Source organism: Heterodontus francisci, chromosome 42, assembly GCF_036365525.1.
Source record: "Heterodontus francisci isolate sHetFra1 chromosome 42, sHetFra1.hap1, whole genome shotgun sequence".
Lineage (NCBI taxonomy): Eukaryota > Metazoa > Chordata > Chondrichthyes > Heterodontiformes > Heterodontidae > Heterodontus > Heterodontus francisci.
In genome coordinates, this window is record NC_090412.1 from 27,639,344 (window position 1) to 27,661,697 (window position 22,354).

Sequence of the window (22,354 nt, forward strand, 5' to 3'; positions counted from 1 at the left end):
CCTTCGGTCCCTTCTGCTAACACAAAGATCATTTAATTGTCTCTTGAACCCATGTGCACTGTCCATTTCAATGGCCTTCTCTGTTAATTATTTTACATCTCTTTTATCCTTCGTATTTCAACCTCTCAGTCGCCTTTATAATCTAAAAGTCAACTGGATCACAATGAAGTCCCCTCTGTTCCCAAGAACACAAGCCCAACTCCCTTAACGTGTCCCCAAGTGACCTGAGTTCACTTTGCTTCATTCCTCCGTGTCCTTTCGGGCACGTCAGAACTTCCCTGTTCAGCCGCAAAAGTCAACATTCACAAATTTACTGGATTAAGTGCTGTTAGATAGCACCCAAGCTGTTGGCACTGCCAAGGACACTACTTTGGTGAGTCCTCAGGATCTGGCTGCCAATTAGTCCACTTTCCACTTTGCAGAGTTCCTCAAATTGCACGCAAAAGGATTGATGTGTCACTCTAGTCTAATCCAATCCAATTCCCTTTATTAAGCTATTTAATTAATCATTTGGGTAAATAGTTTTATGGAATCATAGAATCTTACAACACAGAAACATATGAATTAGGAGCAGGAGTTGGCCACTCGGCCCCTCGAGCCTGCTGTGCCATTCAATAAGATCATGGCTAATCTGATTGTAATCTCAACTTCACATTCCCTCCTACCCCCAATAACCTTTCACCCCCATCAAGAATCTATCTACCTCTGCCCGAAAAATATTCAAAGACTCTGCTTCCACTGCCTTTTGAGGAAGAGAGTTCCAAAGACTCACGACCTTCAGAGAAAATATTTCCCCTCATCTCGGTCTTAAATGGGCGACTCCTTATTTTTAAACAGTGACCCCTAGTTCTAGATTCTCCCACAAGGGGAAACATCCTTTCCACATTCACCCTGTCAAGACCCCTCAGGATCTTATATGTTTCAATCAAGAAAGAGGCTGTTTTGTTCATCATGCCTTCGCCAGTTCCAAAGGAGATATCCAATCAGTTGCACTCCCCTCTCTTTCTCTCTCGCCCTGCAATATTCTCCCCTTCAAGTATTTATCCAATTCCTTTTGAAAGTTACCAGTGAACCTGCATCCACCACTGTTTTGCAGCACATTCCAGATCAGAACAACTCACTGGGTAAAAACATTTCTCCTCATCTCTGCTCTGGGTCGTTTGACAATTATCTTAACTTTGTGCCCTCTGGTTACTGACCCTCCTGCCGGTGGAAACCGATTCTCCCCATTTCACTTTAAATGTTTCTACTTCTGAGAAGCTGAATGGAAAATTTTGCGTCACGTTTGTGTAGCAACATGGTCACCTGACAGGACAATCACTTCCCTTTCTCATTCTGAAGGGATCTTTGAAATGCTGTTGCGTTCATTTATGAACGACAGTTTTATTTCAGTGAAATATCACACATCGTTTCAATTTCCTGTTTCCAAAATACTTTTGGTTTGTTTTGAGCATGTCGTGCTCTAGTGCAAGGTCAATGACCCTTGACCAGAGAGTACAATACAGCATTATAGTCAGCTGATCTATTTTAGCAGTGACTACTTTTAACTTACTCTTTTGTGTTGCTTCAAGAGCAGTTAGCATTTTTGCTACAAAAACACTTGGACAGGAAAGTCAGCGCAGGAGGAGGCCATTCAGCCCATCGTACCTGTGCTAGCTCTTTGGAAGAGCTATCCAATTAGATCCACTCCCCTGCTCTTTCCTTATAACCCTGCAGATTTCTCCTTTTCAAGTATTTCTCCAATTCCCTTTTGAAAGTTACTATTGAATCTGCTTCTATCACCCTCTCAGGCAGTTTTCTTATATTCGTTCTTGGGATGTGAGTGACGCTGGCAAGGCCAGCATTTGTTACCCATCCCTAATTACCTTTGAGATGGTGCATTCCAGATCATTAAAATATTCTCCTCTCCTCATCTCTGGTTCTTTTGTCAATGATCTTAAATCTGTGACCTCTGGTTACTGACCTTCCTGCCGTTGGAAACAGTTAATTGCTCAATTAAAACATACAGTAACCACCCCACCCCGACTCCCACCACCAGTCCTGACTAACAAAAGCTCACACCAAATATCCTTCATTATCAGCCCTGGAGAAGGCTCAGAGGGTCAGTGTAGTGCCTGGTGAAGTGCTGAGCACCTACATCCCAACTGGTCTATGCTTGTGTTTATACTCCTCCCACCTGTCTTCATCTAACACTATCAGCATAACCTTCTATTTAATAGAGGGCAATGTTATGTTCTCTACAATTTGCAATATAGATCAAAATAGCTTCGCAAAATACAACCATATTAAAAACCACTGCTTTAGCTTGTTGATAAATAACCCACGTAACAGGCCCCACCAATATCTTATTTTATCCAATTTTTGACAATTACATTCAAAACTTTCACTTACATTTTTAGTGGAAGGAAACATCACATTGAAATTATTCCCAATCTACTGTTTGACATAACCCTTTCGTTGTTAAGAATACAGAGCATACTACGGTTAAATTCTATTGTATTTTAAATTTAACAGATGAAAATTGTAGCCCTTCATACCAAATCGTCATGTAAATCTTTTTTTAGAAGAACCTTTTCGACCTATTCAGACTAAACCAGTTACAAGCCATTTGCCTTCAGAAATGGTCACGTTTCAGCTTTAAGTATCGCACACAAAGGCTTGAAAATAAACTAAAAATGCACGTGACCACCCGCAGCAGTCCGAATGTCAAAAGAAACTATTGCATAGGCTCCAGAAGTATTTACTGCAAGAAAATCTGATGGCTGGAGATAGATACCAAGGCACGGCAAAATCAAATTTAGGATATTTGCAAATATTGAACAGAAATGTGCCTGATTGATAATTACACATTTGTTTGATTTGTGGACCAATTGTCTGATTGCACACGAAGGGAAAAGGCACAGTTCGACACCGGAGATGTTGTGTGAGGACAGAGCTGAGTTTGGCGATGATGACCGCATGGTCAAACAGCTTTGCTGACCCTGAAGGTGGATGCTCGTTGCCCCGGATCATTATCATGACTATTCATACGAGGAAAAGGTGAACATTGAGAAGAGTATTAATGTTTACATTTCTATTTGCTTCAGTATTCTGCAAGAAAGAGGAGAAGAGAGCAGAGAACATTTACATTACAGCATTGCATTCTCCTCCAAGTGGACACTTTGGCCCAGGTATTTAACCAGTCATTTCTCCTACCTCACGTAGCTGAAAGGTGTTTTATTGAATTTATCTGAGAAGCTTCAATGAAGAGCAAAGGCTACACAGAGTAGAAGGCAAGATGAAGTAAATGTTGGATTGTAAGAGGTAGGGAAGGTGAAGGAGGTGAGGAGTTTCACAGTTTGAGATCTTGCAAAAGCTTGAACAACAATGGGAGATTGTCAGGAGGTCTTGAGGGGCAGCATTAGCTCCCAGTGGGGTTGGGTTGCCAACACTCCAGGATTGACCTGGGATTGCCAGAGATTACAAACTAATGTCCCAGACACTGCCTTGAGCGACTGAAGGGAAAAATTTGTCTGTCATCTTTGTCCTTTTCTTTGAACATTTATTATTTATAAAAACATTGGCAAGGGGATAAAAAAGGATGTTTGACAGGCAGTCATTATCCAGTAGGGTAGTTAGAGACTGTTTGTTTGCTGATTGGCCCTGAGGAGGTGGGGCTTCCAAGAGATTGGACATGTCATGTGACCAACAGCAGGAGTGTGGGGGCAGGGGGTGGGGTAGTTGGAGGTAGGAGGGCGTGTGATGAAACCACCAGCAATATGTCCAACCAGAGCTGGGCAACCCTTCGTGAGAGCAGTGACAATCCAGGGAGATGGGAATCTTCAACACAGGCCTGGCAAATTTTAACATGTCCCTTTGCCGATCAGCTGTTCCCCCATTTCGGGCGGTGAGACGAATAGCAGGTGGCCTAGCTGTTAGTTCTTGGCAACACGGTATGTCTGGAGGCGGAGGGGTGGTGGGGGCTGTTGCTAGGGTCTTACATCTGCGTGGGGGTGTGGGTGTGAGTGCAGAACCTGGGGCAGCAGTGATCAACCCTTTCCCTGTGGGGCCCAGAGGATCACGGCAGCTCCCCAGGACCCACTGAGAATAACCTTATTTACATAACTTAGCAGGCCTCACTTGGTTCTTGACAGCTTTGCCTGCAGGGGTGACCTTGAAGGGAGGGAGGGGAGGTGGGTCCTCACTGAGGAAAGGGTTAAAATAGCTCATGGGGCCCCATGTACATTATTAGTGCTGCTCCCAAAGGAGTCTGGCAGGAACCTGAACCAGTGCCGCTAAAATGGGGAATCAGCTGGAATGGAGCGGCCCATTTTAACTGCTCCCCCCAAGACAATCCCCCCCCCCCACTCAATCCCACTCCTTTTCTGACAATTGGGAAGAGTTAAAAGGATGTACAGATGAGAATTAAAGCATAAAACTCCAGTTGTTTGCTGTGTAGCTCCCGGAGATCAGTGAGTCTCCCCTAGAGTTGCAGAACCACAGTGCTTAGCGTGGTTCATTAACATCTCAGTGAATCCTGGAGTGGTGAGGCTCTGATGTAGCAAAGGCCATGGCAGTGTAGGTAAAGTAGAGACCAGGTTGTGAACATGGAGAGAGAGGTGTCACAGGTTGGAGGAAGATCAGCGAATGTATAACTGGCCGGCATTCATTGAGTTTGATGTGTTTTTTTTTCAGCGATTCCACCACGCTCAAAGCGGCCGCTGTCTAGAGTTCCATCAAGTGACTATGACCCATTTGCAGGGATGAAGACCCCCGGCCAGCGGCAGCTGATCACCTTGCAGGAACAAGTGAAGTTAGGAATGATCAATGTGGATGAAGCCCTCCTGCAGTTTAAGGAGTGGCAACTCAACCAGAAACGCAGATCAGATTCATTCCGGTACCAGCAGGTATTTTACATTCCAGTTTAAGATCATTTATTGTCAACATTGGTAGAACATTAGCGGGTGGTAATGAGCTGGAACTCGCTGCCCACAAGGGTGGTGGAAGCGGAGACGATCAATGACTTCAGGAGGAAGTTGGATGGCCACCTGAGCGAAATAGACTTGCAGGGCCATGGGGATCGAGCCAGGGAGTGGGATTGACAGCATAGCTCCGTGGAGAGCCGGCATGGACTTGATGGGCCGAATGGCCTCCTTCTGTGCCGTAAATGACTCTATGACTCTAACACAATGTGCTTTGTTTTGTTGTTGATGTTGGGGTCAGGGCTGGTGTTGTAAATTCCTCTTTTGCTTTCATCCACTGGAACTGCAGTGACTACAAAATCAGAATCAGAGGAAAGGATTGACTGGAGAACAACTGTTCAGCCCATCCATGCCCAGACCACGTACAATCCACTGTATCCTCGACCCGATCCAGTTCATCTAATCCCCTGAGGATCGGTTGTGTGAAGTTTCTCGCTCTGGTCCAAAAGTGAACGGAGTAAAACTCCCGTACATCCTGCATTATTTATCTTTCTCTGCTTGGTTTCATCAGATCAAGCAACCCAAGGACAGCAGCAAAGTAACTCTGGAAAACTAGCTAGATGTTGTGTTCCCATTCCAGCATTATAAACCATGCCATCAAATTCATCTTTCACAAAACACAGATTTCTAATCAGCCAACTAGTGGCGCAGTGGTTAGCACCGTAATCTCACAACTCCAGCGACCCGGGTTCAGTTCTGGGTCCTGCCTGTGCAGAGTTTACAAGTTCTCCCTGTGACTGTGTGGGTTTCTGTCAGGTGCTCCAGTTTCCTCCCACAGCCAAAGACTTGCAAGTTGATAGGTAAATTGGCCATTGTAAATTGCCCTAGTGTAAGTTGATGGTGGGGATGTGGTAGGGAATTTGGGATTAGTACAAATGGGTGGTTGTTGGTTGGCACAGACTCGGTGGGCCGAAGGGCCTGTTTCAGTGCTGTATCAATAAATAAATAGTTCTCCTTGAGAATATGCAAAATCTGTAATGTGCCCCTAACCAGTCTTGCCCAGCCCTGCATACCCTGAAATCCAGGCCACTTTAGCCTGGCCTGGCCCTGTCCAGAATAGCCTAGCCCAGTGCTGCTCAATGGGCTTGAAGCCCAGGAAATTAAATGTTAGTTGCCTTTATATTGAGTTGGTTTGTCTTAGAAAGAACGAATGTGTATTTTTATATCATCTTTCACAGGGCCCTTTACAGCCAATTCCTTTTGAAGTGTTGTTACTGCTTGTACATAGGGAAACACAACAGCCAACTTGTACACAGCAAGGTGCCACAAGCAGCAATGAGTTAAATAAGTGGATTATCTGTCTAAGTGACGTTGGTTGAGAGATAAATATTAGCCAGGATCCAGGGGAGAACTCACCTGCTCGCCTTCAAAGTAGTTCCATCCAATGAGAGGTGAGACAGGCCTCAGTTTAACATTTCACCCAAAAGACAGTGCAGCATCAACACGACCAGAATTTTTCCCCCACAGCTGTCACAAAAGTTTCTGAATTCACTTGAAAAAGCCCTTCAAAACACTCCTGCAGGGGATGCAGAGACCAAGTGGGCCCACATCAGAGACGCCATCTATGACTCAGCAATGATCACCTTTGGCAAACGTGAGAAGCAGAATGCAGACTGGTTTCAACCTCACTTTGAAGAGATGGAACTAGTCATAGCCGCTAAGCGCATTACACTGTTGAACTACAAGAAAGCCCCCAGCGAGTTAACATCCTTAGCACTTAAAGTAGCCAGAAGCGCTGCATAAAGAACAGCCAGGCGCTGTGCAAATGACTACTGGCAACATCTATGCAGTCGTATTCTTCCGACACCGGAAACATCAGAGGAATGTATGATGGCATTAAGAGAGCTTTTGGGCCAACCATCAGGAAGATCGCCCCCCTCAAATCTAAATCGGGACACAATCACTGACCGACGCAAGCAAATGGACCGCTGGGTGGAGCACTACCTTGAACTGTACTCCAGGGAAAATTGTGTCACTGATACCGCCCTCAATGTGCCCAGTCTCTGCCATTCATGGACGAACAGCCAACAAAATCGGAACTCAGTGATGCCATTGATTCTCTAGCCAGTGGAAAAGCCCCTGGGAAGGACGGCATTACCCCTGAAATCATCAAGAGTGCCAAGCATGCTATACTCTCAGCACTCCATGAACTGCTTTGCCTGTGCTGGGACGAGGGAGCAGTACCACAGGACATGCGCGATGCCAATATCATCACCCTCTATAAGAACAAGGGTGACCGCGGTGACTGTAACAACTACCGTGGAATCTCCCTGCTCAGCATAATGGGGAAAGTCTTTGCTCGAGTCGTTTTAAACAGACTCCAGAAATTGGCTGAGTGTATCTACCCTGAGGCACAGTGTGGCTTTCGAGCAGAGAGATCCACCATTGACATGCTGTTCTCCCTTCACCAGCTACAGGAGAAATGCCGCGAACAGCAGATGCCTCTCTACGTCGCCTTCATAGATCTCACCAAAGCCTTTGACCTCGTCAGCAGACGTCATCTCTTCAGACTACTACCAAAGATCAGATGTCCACCTATGCATCATCACCTCATTCCATAACAATACGAAAGGCACAATTCAGCATAGTGGCACCTCATCAGACCCCTTTCCTATCTTGAGTGGCGTGAAGCAGGGCTGTGTTCTCGCACCTACACTGTTTGGGATCTTCTTCTCCCTGTTGCTCTCACATGTGTTTAAGTCTTCAGAAGAAGGAATTTTCCTCCACACAATATCAGATGGCAGGTTGTTCAACCTTGTCCGTCTTAGAGCGAAGACCAAAGTATGGAAAGTCCTCATCAGGGAACTCCTCTTTGCTGACGATGCTGCATTAACATCCCACACTGAAGAGTGTCTGCAGAGACTCATCGACAGGATTGCGGCTGCCTGCAACGAATTTGGCCTAACCATCAGTTTCAAGAAAACGAATATCATGGGGCAAGACGTCAGAAATGCTCCATCCATTAATATCAGTGACCACGCTCTGGAAGTGGTTCAAGAGTTCACCTACCTAGGCTCAACTATCACCAGTAACCTGTCTCTCGATGCAGAAATCAACAAGCGCATGGGAAAGGCTTCCACTGCTATGTCCAGACTGGCCAAGAGAATGTGGGAAAATGGCCTACTGACACGTAAAACAAACGTCCGAGTGTTTCAAGCCTGTGTCCTCAGTACCTTGGTCTGCGGCAGCGAGGCCTGGACAACATATGTCAGCCAAGAGCGATGTCTCAACGTATTTCATCTTCGCTGTCTCTGGAGAATCCTTGGCATCAGTTGGCAGGACCATATCTCCAACACAGAAGTCCTCGAGGCAGCCAACATCCCCAGCATGTACACCCTACTGAGCCAGCAGCGCTTGAGATGGCTTGGCCATGTCAGCCGCATGGAAGATGGCAGGATTCCCAAGGACGCATTGTACAGGGAGCTCGCCACTGGTATCAGACCCACCGGCCGTCCATGTCACCGCTTTAAAGACGTCTGCAAACACGACATGAAGTCTTGCGACATTGACCACAAGTCGTGGGAGGCGGTTGCCAGTGATCGCCAGAGCTGGCGGGCAGCTATAAAGGCGGGGCTGAAGAGAGGCGAGTCGAAGAGACTCAGCAGTTGGCAGGAAAAGAGACAGCAGTGTAAGGAGAGAGCCAACTGTGTAACAGCCCCGACAACCAACTTCACCTGCAGCGCCTGTGGAAGAGTCTGTCACTCTAGAATTGGCCTTTATAGTCACTCCAAACCACTGACCACCTCTAGACGCTTACCCATTGTCTTTTGAGACAAGGAGGCCAAAAGGAAAAGGACTCCCTCTGTACTGCACTGAACTGTCAGTGTATTATGTGCTCAAGTCCCTGGAGCAGGAATTAAACACGTGATTCTCTGACTCCGAGGTGGTCGTGCTACCACCGAGCAAACAGCAGACTTAGTTGTATTGTGTGGACCTGTAGGTTTGGAAAGAACTGTACTTAGTGCTGTAACTACATTGCTGAACAAATCTGAATCACCTTCAGCTGCTTCATCAATGACTTTACCTCCATCATAAAGTCAGGAGTGTTATCTTCCTGAAAGCCAGTTAGTGAAGGATATAACTGTAGCTAATCTTTACACATGTTTATAAGCATTTATTTACACAGATTGCAGATTTACAAGCAAGCACCTCCCAATTACAGTTTCAGTCTGTGTCTATTTATATGGGCACAAGTGAATCCCCAGTCAATGTCCGCCATCTGCCTGCAATTAAACACAATTAATATACAATTATCAAGGAGTGGGGCTGTTTGCAGATGGTTGCGCAGTGTTTAGTCTGATTCACAATTCCTCTCAGAATGAAGCAACCCATGGTCGTGGTTATGCTACTGGAGTAGTAATCCAGAGGCTCGGACTAAAGATCCAGGGACATGAGACATGGCAGTTGGGAAATTCAATTCAATTACTTAAATAAAATTTGGAATAAAAAGCGAGTGTCAGTAATGGTGACCATGAAACCACTGGATTGTTGTAAAAACCCATCTGGTTCACTAATGTCCTTTAGGGAAGGAAATTTGCCGTCCTTACCTGGTCTGGCCTACATGTGACTCCAGACCCACAGCAAAGTGGTTGACTCTTAACTGCCCACTGAAATGGCCTAGCAAGACATTCAGTTGTATTCGAGAAGGTAGCTCACCATCACCTTCTCAAGGGCAATAAGGAATGGGCAATAAGCACTGACCTTCCAGTGACACCCACATCCCATGACTGAATTTTAAAAAAGGGTAAAAACAGAAATGTTTTGGGAGGAGTAAAAGTCTTACCAGTCCATTAAATTCCGTTATTTCTAATAATATTCCCACTGTATGGAATTCAGTCTCCACAAAAACACAAGTCCCATAAGTTCTTGAATTGTTCATTGCTTGTTCTCTGGAGGGTCACACAGAGTGACCGAGTGGATGGACAGCCAGACTCTAACAGTATCTTTATGTGTTAGGAAAATCTGAAGAAGCTGCGTGACAGTATCACACGGAGACAGAACATCAAAGGAAAGTCTGGCAAACATCAAGGTGAGCTCCTGTCACACTACTCCTGTCCATTACTCCTGGAAGCTAACAGCAGTCCTGTTTGAACTGGGGCATTTCTCTCTCCTGGCCACCCAATGACACAGAGGGTAAATGCATAGCATGGGTAGGGCATTCATCCATGTCAAGAGTCTTGGTTCCATCTATCAGCAGCATTGCGATACTTGATTCCTGCTGGGGTCAGTGAGCCAGACTGGATTTCCAAGGTAGAGAGATAAATCATTCAGAGTTTCTATATTGTGACCAGTTTTGAGCACAGTGAGGAAACAGTCAAAGCCATGCAGGAGTGATTCACAGCAATGATCCCAGGGATAAGAGGCTTGAGAAGATGGGATACCTTTTATGAGAACAAAGAGGTTCGGCTAGAGGTTTTCAAAATTATGAGAAGCTTTGAAAAAGTAAATCAGGAAACCTGTTCCCATTAGTCAAAAGAGTTGGTGAACATAGAGCATAAATTTCAGATCATTGGCAAAAGAATGAAGGGAGAAGTTAGGAAAAACATTTTTACATGGGGAATTGTTAGGATTTAATTGTCCGTCCAGAAACTGTATTTATAATATCATTTAAGGGGTAGTGGATAAATATTGGAATCAAGTAGATATTTCTTTCAGAAAGTCAGGATGTGCTGAATGGTGTCAAATTCTACAACTCTGTGATTAATAGTTTTTTTTAATTCTGTCTGTTACCAGCGCCATTGGCAAGTGATTATTGTATATATTTAATAATTAGAGAAAAATACTTCTAAGAATCGATTGATATAGCAGCATATTACATCTCTCAGAAAGGTCTCAAGGTGCATTCACACATATTTGCAACAGGGACCTGCTTTGTAGAGAAGCACAGCAACCATTTTACACAAAGCAAGGTCCAACAAGCAGTAGTAATAAGCTCAATGGCCAGTTAACCTGTTGTTTTTTAACCTGTTTCTGGTGATATTGGTTGAAGGAAGTATGTTGGCCGCAGACATTGGGAAAGGTCCCTGGTCTTCACCAGAGCAGGCAAGACAAAACCTGGGTTTAACATCCCGGACAAAAAACTGCACCTCCACCAATGCAGCAACCCCTCAGTACAGCTAGCCCAGTTTATGCGTTCAAGTCCTGTTGTGAAGCTAAAACCCGTAACCTTCTGACTCTGAGATGGCTGTGCAACCCGACTGATCCAAAATGGCCAGTTGTATTTTTAACGTGTAATGATATACTAGCTGATCACCCGTGGCATTGCTCAGGGAGGGGCGATAAGCTGATACTCTCGCCTGACGTGGGTAATGCAAGTCGGTAGCACTGCATCAAGTGCCGCACGGCAGATGAAAGTCAGTAAAGGGGCTGATCGTATAAGAAAAGAAGAGGAGGAATTCTGAGAATGGAGCAGAAAGCAAGAGCAAGGCTGTAGTGAAATGAAGAGCCTGTGTGGGACAAAGTTAATAAATTAGTACTAAGGTGAACAGGTATTGGGAAAGTACGAAATTTTGTAGCGTTCTTGAACATTGTATGTGTTTATGATGTTCTAAGTTTAATATGTAGAGTGGTACGGTGAGTGAAAAAGCATTTGAAAAATGTCAAGAGTTATTTGAGCTAATCAGAAAAGTGTGACAATTCATTTTGTGACATGCACACATGTCTGGTGTGTTCTGAGAGATCTCCTGTGGTGTTGCTCACAGAGTGAGGGAGGCGGTTGCTGAAAGAATTTACAGGGTTTATGAGCAACACACAGAGAGAAAGTGGGGCGATTTTTTTGATTGCTTCCTGCAAAATTAATTTAAAAATTCTCCTTACCTGTTGCTTTTGGTTTGCCATTCATGCAGCAGTGGATGTATCAGAGGATGAAGAAGGCACTTCAGCTTTTCATTACCAACATTTGACCTCCCATACGGGCATTGTGAACCGTTTCATTATCTTTTTCTACACGTCCACCTCTATCTCACAATTAGACACAGAACTCAACTACACACATTCAGACCCAAACATGCTTTAATTGAGGCCAGGTCATCACTACCAGCTACATTATAATTTGTCTAGCTTCTTCAAAGATGTTCTCAGGGGAAAAAAAGCAGATATAATATAAACTCTGCATTTCTCTGCCCTGTTTCATCTGACCCAGAATTTGTTTAAAAGAAAAAACAACGGGCTGGATTTTGTTGAGCTTCCGACGTCGGGCTCCATGACGGGAGGGGGCCGGAAGATCGTACCAGCTGTGGCCTGCCACGGAGCCCGAAGCTGGGATTGCCGGACCCAATCTTCCCGACGAGGGTCTGTGGTGGACACCCCCCGCTCCCCCCCCGCCTCTTGGCAACGGGACCCAACTTTAAATATTTAAATGAAGGGAATGCATACGTTTACATACCTTTCATCACGAGCTTGCTGGCTCTCCGCGATCTTCCATGCAGCGGCTGGCACTCACGCGCCTTCACTTTACCATCCAGGAAAAGCTGGCACCACTGAGGTGGGGAAGGCGGGGGGGGTCAAATCAGCATGTGTAGTGTAGGGGAGGGTGGGGAAGGGGCGATCTCTACATTTTGTATTGTTGTGGGGGGAAGAGGTTAAATCAATAATGTAAGTGTTTTATTTGTTGGGGGCGGGGAGCGGGTCAGAAATGAATTTTCAGTGTATTTGGGGGGGAGTGTTATGGGGTTCAACTGTACAGGTCTGGCAGTCCTTTAAAAATGGCGCCAGTGCCTGCGCAGAAGCAGCTGACGCCGTTGCTGGCGTCGCAGAGCCCGCCCTCCCCGCCACCGGATTGGGGTGCGTGGCCGCCGCCATTTTCTTCGCCCACCACCACTCCCGGCAGCTCAGTGTGTGTCATACCTCATAAATTGTGAATCGCCATAGGTTTCTGGCTGATTTTCCCCACTCCACCATTAGGTTTGCAAAGATGGCATCCTAACCGCCCCATGAGTTTCATGACATTGCTGCATTTGTAGATTAATTGAAGAATAAACACGCCACAGAAAGTTACGTTTAGTAATTAACAGCTTAACAATGTGATATTGTTAATGACTGCCAATTAATCTCATTGGTCCAGAAAGTAACAATTATAAGTGTGCCATCTCATTGCTTCAGGTTATGAATTGTTGTTGGAGATAGTAAAATTGTCAAATTTAAAATTTCTAACTTTTTTCTTACATTTCCTTTCTGACTCTTCTCTCTCTTAAACCACTCTTTCTCTCCCTCTCTTTATTTCTCTTTCTGTTCTTGATTTGATATTGAATTCACCCCTTTAATTTACCCTCCTCAGTCCTTCTGCTGTTTAGTTCTCAATCCTTTAATTACATTAGTTAAAGAGATCGACTATTAGTCGATTAGTCACCAGATGCCCTGCTGTACTCACCAGGCTGTTATTGGATCACACTACCAGCAACTTCATGGGCAAGTCTAATTCATGAGGAACACCACAAGATGCCCCACAAAATCTAAAGCACAAGAAGCAGGTTGCATTTCATAAGAACATAAGAAATCGGAGCAGGATTAGGCCAATTGGTCCCTCGAGCCTGCTTCAATACAATCATGGCTGATCTTCTACCTCAAATCCACTTCCGTACATTATCCCCATATTCCTTAATTCCCTTAGTATCCAAGGATCTATCAATCTCTGCCTTGAATATATTCAATGACTGACCATCCACAGCTCTCTGGGTTAGAGAATTCCAAAGAGCCATAACCCTTCGAGTAAAGAGATTTCTCCTTGTTTCAGTCCTAAATGGCCAACCCCTTATTGTGAGATTTTGACGCCCTGTTCTAGACTCCCCAGCCAAGGCAAACATCCTCCCAGCATCTACGCTAGCAAGCCCTTTAAGAATTCTATATGTTTCAATGAGAGCACCCCTCATTCTTCTAAATTCCAGTGAATATAGGCCTAGTCTACTATTCTATCCTCATATACAATTGTAATAAGACTTCTTCACTCTTATGCTCCAATCCCTTTGTAATAAAGGCTAACATACCATTTGCCTTCTTAACTGCTTGCTGTACCTGCATGTTGACTTTCTTTGATTCATGCACAAGGACACCCAGGGCTCGCTGAATACCAACATTTCCCACTCACTGTCCATTTAAAAGATATTCTACATCTCTGTTTTCTTCCAAAGTGGATAACTTCACACTTTCCCACATTATTCTCCATCTGCTATGATCATCCTCACTCATTCAACTTGTCTGTATCCCTTTGCGGTTCTTTGTGTCCTCATCACTTCCTTTCCCACCTAACTTTGTATCGTCAACAAACTTGGATGCGTTGCACTCACTCCCTCATCTAAGTCATTAATATAATTGTAAATAGCTGAGGCCCCAGCACTAATTCTTGTGGCACACCACTAGTCACAGCCTGCCAACCTTAAAATGCCCCATTTATCTGAATTCTTTGCTTCCTGTCCGTTAGCCAATCTCCAACCCATGCTAATATATTTCCCCCAATCCCATGAACCTTAATTTTGTGCAATAACCTCTTCTGTGGCACCTTATCAAATGCTTTATGAAAATAAACTACACCCACTGGTTCCCCCTTATCCACCCCTGCTAGTTACAGCCTCAAAAACGCAACTGAGCTCTTTGTTTTAATTAGTACTTTTTTTTCTAAACATAGCTCTACACTTTAGCCTTTCAGTTCCTTTTATGCTTCCCTCATTATCAGAGATAATGGAGCAGGTTTACCTGTTCATGCACTTGGATGTAGCAGATGGAGGAAAATCAGGTCCCCATTTCCAGAAAGAATTTTACTGGTTTTTCATCCATTTAAAAACATTAGGCACTCAGGTTTCTTCTTTCTCTAACTTTGAATGATTAACATTAGCATGATTAACATTACATCTATTTATAGATGTAATTGCATTAATGACACACATTTATTATTGTAAAACATGAATAACACATTTTCCTTTATCTATCAGTGGAGGGTTAGACTATTTGTTAATACCTACTTAATTTTTTTAAATAAAGCATTTTTATTCAGGAGCAATGCCACAGAGGATCACCAGGAGTGTATTAAGTGTATTAAAATGTAACTGTTGTAATTGCTGCTCAGAGTTGGAGATCACACTTCCTGCTCGACCACATGACATTCCAGAGGGTGCAGAATGTGGAGTATATGAAGATAATGCCAGATTCATCCCGCCTTGCCCACTCCAAGAAGGGATACAGCGGGGGAGGTGGAAAACGGGAAGCACATCTAGCACAGCAAGTATGTCCACATTTGTGGCATCTCCATACGACAGATTCTGCGACAATCTCGCACCTTTAGCCAACCTTCATAAGCTAAGAGTTAAATTCGTCACATTAGCGCTCATAGAATGACAGACCACAACAGAAGGAGACCAGTCGGCCCGTCAGCCCTTTGAAAAAGCTTTTTTAGTCCCACTCCCCTGCTCTTTCCCCATAAACCCTGCTATATTTTTCCTCTACAAACGTATGTACAATTCTCCTTTTCACACAGAAAGAAACGTGCAGATTGAAGCATTGCTTGAACTTTAGAAATTGGAGATGAAAACTATGGAAGAAAGGTATAGCAAGTGGTGCAGCAGGGTTTGAAACTTGGCGGAAGCCATAAGTGTCAGAAATGACCCCAAAAAAGAAGCACAAACTATCCAACAGCAACAACAATAAACTGTATTTCAAAACAGAAGATGTGGTCAGACCAGTTTAGTCACATGACTAACTGGCTGTTGGAGATTTTTGAATTGGAACTTGCCAAAGCGAATTTGAATTCAGAAAGCTGTTTGCTCCTGAATTAGTATCCGAAGCCTAGCGCCAAAGGTTTAGAACCTTCAAAAAGCAAGTGAGTAAAACTTATCTGGAGTTTGAAAAAGGTAAGCAGCTGGCTTTTGACCAGTGGCTGAGGGCTCTGAAAATACAGCTCAGCTATGAGACTGTCAGAGAAGTAATTCTGTTAGAGGAGTTTAAAAACTCTCTCCCACGCTCAATAAAGACCCATGTAGAGGAGCAGCGGGTTCAGGGAGCCCAACAAGCGGCCTTTCTAGCCGATGAGTTTGCTTTAATTTATAAGTAACATTCACGCCACACAAGTGCCAGGCAATGACCATCAACAAGAGAGAATCTAACCATCTCCCCTTGACATCCAATGGCATTACCATCGCTGAATCCCCCAGTATCAACATCCTAGGGGCTACCATTGACCAGCAACTGAACTGGAGTAGCCATATAAATACTGTGGCTACAAGAGCAGGTCAGAAGCTAGGAATCCTGCAGCAAGTAACTCGCCTCCTGACTCCCCAAAGCCTGTCCACCATCTACAAGGTTTAGGTGTGTGATGGAATACTCTCCACTTGCCTGGATGGGTGCAGCTCCAACAACACTCAAGAAGTTCGACACCATCCAAGACAAAGCAGCCTGCTTGATTGGCACCCCATCCACAAACATTCACTCCCTCCACCACCGGCGCACAGTGGCAGCAGTGTGTACCATCTACAAGATGCACTGCAGCAACACACCAAGGCTGCTTAGACAGCACCTTCCAAACCCACAACCTCTGCCAGCTAGAAGGACAAGGGCAGCAAATGCATGGGAACACCACCAACTGCAAGTTCCCCTCCAAGTCACACACCATCCTGACTTGGAACTATATCGCTGTTCCTTCACTGTCGCTGGGTCAAAATCCTGTAACTCCCTTCCTAACAGCACTGTGGGTGTACCTACCCCACATGGACTGCAGCGGTTCAAGAAGGCAGCTCACCACCACCTTCTCAAGGGCAATTAGGGATGGACAATAAATGCTGGCCTGGCCAGCGACGTCCAGATCCCATGAATGAATTTTTAAAAAAGCACTTTTAACATAGTAAAAAATCTCAAGCCAAGGCTAAGAGCATTGGAAAAATCTTGCTTTGGCCTAATTTAACATAGAAACCGTGAAGAAAAGAGCAAGGCCCAGTAATCTAGTTACTTAAATTCTGGCCACTGTGCAGACATTTTCCTTCTCTCTTCATTTAATTCAGATATAAACACAACTTGCAATGACTGGCAGCTGTGCAACCCAGTGTCACTCCTTGAGCTGTCTTGACAGAGTTGGAGTTTGAGGTATTCTTTTACCTAAAGCTGCTTTCATCAAATGTCTCCTTTTCTAATTCAGTCCGCTTCTGTTCTCATTTCAGGCAGTCTCAGCAGCCGATCAAGTACTCGAAGCATTTTGAGTTTAAGCAGTGGAGCAGAGGGTGATAATGAGGTAATTCTCACTCGAACTGTGAACCATCTTTGAGCATCAAATGCAAGGGCAGTGATCCCAAAAATGGTCACTTCCTGATCTCAATACTATCAGTTGCCTGATGTCAAGTCGCATTCCTCACAGGGAAAGGAAAATATTATAGAAACAATTATTTGATAATTATAAGACAGATAGTTTCTTAATAATCATAAGAGCAGTGTGGCTGTCCCTCAGTGCTGTGCTGAAGGATTGTTGAATTGTTAGAAATTTAAGGAGGCAATTCCAGAATGGGTTGCAGTGGCTGAAAGCGCAGGGTCGAAGAGAACACTGAGGTTGCAATCAGTCTGGTTCAGACAGAAATAGTGGTTGGAAGGGGATGGAGTTGGTGGCAGGAGTATAGAGTTTGTGGAGGGGGGGTTGAAGACGATAGCTTTGGTCTTCCCAATGTTTAGTTGGAGGAAGTTGTGGCTCATCCAAATCTGTTACCTGAAACGGAAGAATGTGCAGGGTTATGGGGAGAAGGCGGGGGAATGGGATGAGGTGAACTGCTTATTCAGAGAGCTGGTGCTGACATGATGGGCTGAATGGCCTCCTTCTGCACCATTAACAGTTCTGTGATTCTGAATATCAGACAGGCAGTCTGACAACGCAGAGACTATGGAGGGATTGAAGAGACTGTCGGGAGGTCGATTTGAGTGCCTTTCAGTGTACAAAGTGGAAGCTGACCCTCATGTCATCAGATGATATCTCCAAGGGAAACAGGTAGATGAGCAAGAGGGGGGGAGCAGCAAGGAAATTCCAGTGGGAGATTCCACAGGTAGGAAGAGAGACCATTGCTGAAGATGCGCTGGTAACAATTGGACAAGCAAGTGTGGAACCCAGTGAGGGCAGACCCACCAAGGTGGATAACACAGGAGAGGTGTTAGAGGAGGATGGTATAGTTGGCCATGTGAAAGGCTGCAGAGAGATTGAGGAGGATGAGGAGGGATAATCCACTGTGGTCACAGAGGATGGCATTTTTGAATTTGATTAGAGACATTTCAACAACTACTTGTATTTATAAAGGACCTTTGACATTGTAAAACATCCCATGCTACTTCACAAGAGTGTGATAAAAAAACAAATTTGACACCGAACCACACACGGAGATATCGGAACAGATAACCAAAAGCTTGGGAATTCCAGAGCTTAGTGTCCTAGGCAGGAACAATTAAAATCTGGGATGCACAAGAGGCCAGAATTGGAGAAGCACAGAGATCTCGATGGCTTTTAGGGCTGGAGGAGATTACAGAGATAGGGAGGGGTGAGGACATGCAGGGATTTGAAAATAAGGATGAGAATTTTACCTAGGATTACATAAGTTTATATAATTGCACTGAAACAGGCCATTCGGCCCAACCAGTCCATGCCAGCGTTTATGCTCCATTTGAGCCTCCTCCTGTCTTTCCTCATTTAACTCCAACAGTATAACCCTCTAGTTCCTTCTCCCACATATGCTAATCTAGCTTCCCCATAAATGCATCTATATTATTCGCTTCAACCTGGTGGTAGTGAGTTCCACATTCTCAGCACTCTCTGGGTGAAGAAGTTTCTCCTGAATTCCATAGAGTCACAGAGAGAGATACAGCACTGAAACAGGCCCTTCAGCCCACCGAGTCTGTGCTGGACATCAACCACCCATTTATACTAATCCTACATTAATCCCATATTCCCTACCACATACCCACCTTCCCTCAATTCTGCTGGAGAAATAGCCTGGGTTCTGGATTACCAGTCCAGTGACATTACCACTACGCCACTACGTTTGATTTCTTGTTGACTACCTGATATTGATAGTGCCTACTTATTCTCAGTGTTAATATTAAGGCATTGTGAGTCCAGGAGCCAGTGTAGGTCAGCAAGCACAGGAGTGACTGGTGAACGGGATTTGGTGCGAGTTCGGATACAGGCAGCAGAATTTTGGATGAGCTGCAGTTTATGTCGGATAGAAGGTGCAAGACTGGTCAGGAATAGTCAAGCCTAGAGGTAAAATATATGGATGAGGGTTTTAGCAGTAAATGAGCTGAGGCGGGCAGATGTTACAGAAGTGGAGGTAGGCAATCATGGGATTGGAGTGGATAGAAGTTCATCTCATTGTCAAGTACAGCAGAGAGGTTGCAAATAGTCTGGTTCAGCTTTAGACAGTTGCCAGGGAAACGGATGTAGTCGGTGGCCACGGAATGGAGTTTTTGAAGGGGACCGAAGAGAATGGTTTTGATCTTCCCAATATTAATTTGGAGGAAATTTCTGCTCATTCAGTACTGGATGCTGGACAAACAGTGTGAGAAATCAGAGACAGTAGAGGGGTCAAGAGAGGTGGTGTCAGCATACTTGTGTAACTTGACGTATTTTCAGATGATGTTGCTGAGGAGCAGCATGTAGATGAGAAATAGGAGGGGGCCAAGGATAGATCCTTGGGGACACCAGAACTGACGGTGAGGAGTGGGGTAAGAAGCCATTGCTGGTGACTTTCTGGCTACGACTGGATAGATCAGAATGAAATCAGGAGAGGACGTCCCACCCAGCTGGACGACAGTGGAGAGGTGCTGGAGGAATATGGTGTGGTCAACTGTGTCAAAGGCTGCAGACAGGATGAGAAAGATGAGAGGGAAAGTTTACCTTTGTTACAGACACATAAGATGTCATTTGTGACTTTGTCAACAGCCATTTCAGTCCTGTAGCAGTGGCCAAAAGCTGATTGGTGGGATTCAGATATGGGGTTCTGAGAAAGATAGGAAGAGATATGGGAGGCAACGACACGTTCAAGCTCTCTAGAGAGGAAAGGGAGGCTGGAGATGGGACGGTAGTTTGCAAGGACAGAGAGGTTAAGGGTTTTTTTTTGATGGGAGGGGTGATGACAGCAGATTTAAAGGGGAAGGAGACAGTACCTGACGAAAGGGAACCACTAACCATTTCATGAACATAGGAGGGAAAGTTGGTTTAGTGGGAATAGGGTCAAGGGAACAGGACGTGGATCTCATGGACATGATGAGGTCAGAGAGGGCATGAGGGGAGATGGAGAGAAATTAGAGGAAGATGTGAGTTCAGGGCAGGGGGAACCTTTTTGGAAGTTTGGCCTGGTGGACGAGGGGAATGGAGGAAAGCAGCAGAACTGGTCTCAATCCTCGTGGCAGAGAAATCCATGAGCTCCTTGCACTTACTGTTGGAGGTGAGGGTGGAGGAGACAGTGGAGAAGGGTTTAAGAAGAAGGTTTGTAGTGGAGATGAGAAGCAAGAGGTTATCTTTTCATTCTAGGATGATGCTGGAATAGTGAGCAGTTTTAGCAGACAAGAGCAGGACCCGATAATGCTTTATGTGGTCCAGTCAGATCTGGCAATGAATGGCTAAACCAGCTGTCCACCATATCCTTTCAAGCCTGTGTCCCTTTGACTTAAGGGAGTGGCAATAAGGGCCGTACCAGGGAATGGCCAGGGTGAGAGAGAGCAATGGTTTTAATGGGGACTAGAGCTCTAAGGTGGAAGTAAGGGTACGGCTGAACAGATCAATGGCTCCTGAAGTATTGTGCTGAAGTGAGGCTCTAAGGCTGGACAGTTGGGAATTTGAAAGTGAAGCTGGAAGTGAATTGGGGAAGAGTTCTTCCAGGGGCGGAAAGAGAAGGAAGTATTGTTGGGAGGGGGAAGGGTGATGTGGATGGAGAGTGATACAAGGAAGTGATCAAAGATGGCATTTTCTGTGACTGACACGATGGGAGTAGTGAGGTCACGTGTGATGGTAGGGTCAAGTGGGTGGCTGTAAGTATGGCTTGGTGGGTTGGGGAGTTTACATGGAAGGAGAGATTTAAGGAAGATCAGAGGACGGTGAACTCAGAGAGAGAGTATAATGAGTTGAGGTGGAGGTTGAAATCACTAAGAATGAGAAGTCACCCAGTGCAGAAGCCGAGGGAACAAAGCAGTGAAGTTAGCTCAGTGAGAAAATTTACCTGGTACTTGGGTGGGCAGTATAGAGCGAGGATTTAAAAGACAGGTGAGAGGAGTGGAACAAGGTGAGATGCTCAAAGGAAGAAAACATGTCAGAGGAGCAGTGGGTCAGACCAAGATTTGACTTAGTGATAAGAGCCAGACCACCATCGCGATGGTCTGGGCAGGGCGAGTAGTGAGAGTGATAGCCAGGTGGGGAGGCTTCATTTAGTGGGAAGGTGTCATCATCCCTCAGCAAGGTTTCAGTCAAAACAATGATGTTGATGCAATCATCCACAATGAGCTCATGGATGGCGAGACAAACAGACATTCTGGAGGGAGATGCAGAGAGGGACAGTGAGAGCTGATCCACGCACAGCGTCCACAGGGTCAGCTTTGGGAGGGGTGAGTTGGACGGGGAGGAGATTGACAAGATCAGCACCCCCAGTTGGCACACTGGGCGGGAAGGTCAGTCAGGGAACAGGATGGGGCAGTTGGGGTTGCTGTTCATAAGGCAGTGCTGAGTGCCTCAGTCATCCCTTCGGAGATTATCGAGTGGCACAGACGGAAGCTGTAGGCTTTATCTAAGAGTGAGTCTGGCCTGGGACTGCGGCAGGAGAGTAGGAAGGTTGAGGAGTGCTGCAGGGTTAGGGTAGGGATTTAGGACAGCAAAGTACCCAAGAGGGGAGAAATGTAAGAAATGATGGCAGGAGAGAGAGTCTAGAGGGCTAAAGAGGAAACAAGTAAAGGGGGAGGAGAAAGGAGAAGTAGAAATGAGGGGCTCCAGTCAGGAGTGGCAGCCAAAATATGCATGTGAATGGACAGAGGGAAGTCAAGCTACACAAGCACAGTTACAGGCAAGATTCAGATAGATATGTCCTGGTAATAAACAGGGAATAGGGAAGAGACAAGAGATGGGAGTCCAGAGTGTTTTAGAGAGTTAAAGACAGGGAGAGATGTGAGACCAATTATTATTGAAATTGTTTCACCTACCAGTTTAAAGTGGTTTTGATATGGGGAGGAGGGACTGAATGGAGGCTGAGCTCTGGGATATAAATTCTACTTCTATGCTCCCAGTACTGATCAGAAGTGAAAATTGTGAGTTTCTGCTCTCCCATTCCGACTATTCATTTAAAAAAAAGGGCAAAACAGGGAAGATGAAGAGGGATAGGAGGAGGCACCTGTGGAGCATAAAGACCAGTCCAGACCTGTTGGACCAATGGCTTGTCTCTGTGCTATGAATATTATAT

At 45.2% G+C, this 22,354-nt stretch overlaps 1 protein-coding gene across 2 annotated transcripts in view; it reads left to right on the plus strand.

Moving 5' to 3' along the window:
• pik3ap1 (phosphoinositide-3-kinase adaptor protein 1) overlaps positions 1-22,354 on the plus strand; it is a 140,670-nt gene that overhangs the window by 113,591 nt on the left and 4,725 nt on the right. Inside the window, exons 11-15 of one of the 2 annotated variants that reach the window (XM_068020248.1) lie at positions 3,087-3,170; positions 4,675-4,886; positions 9,918-9,990; positions 15,019-15,174; positions 17,099-17,169. In XM_068020248.1, coding sequence (XP_067876349.1) covers positions 3,087-3,170; positions 4,675-4,886; positions 9,918-9,990; positions 15,019-15,174; positions 17,099-17,169 — 596 coding nt within the window. The remainder of the gene's footprint in view (positions 1-3,086; positions 3,171-4,674; positions 4,887-9,917; positions 9,991-15,018; positions 15,175-17,098; positions 17,170-22,354) is intronic. The other variant, XM_068020249.1, reaches the window with a different exon arrangement.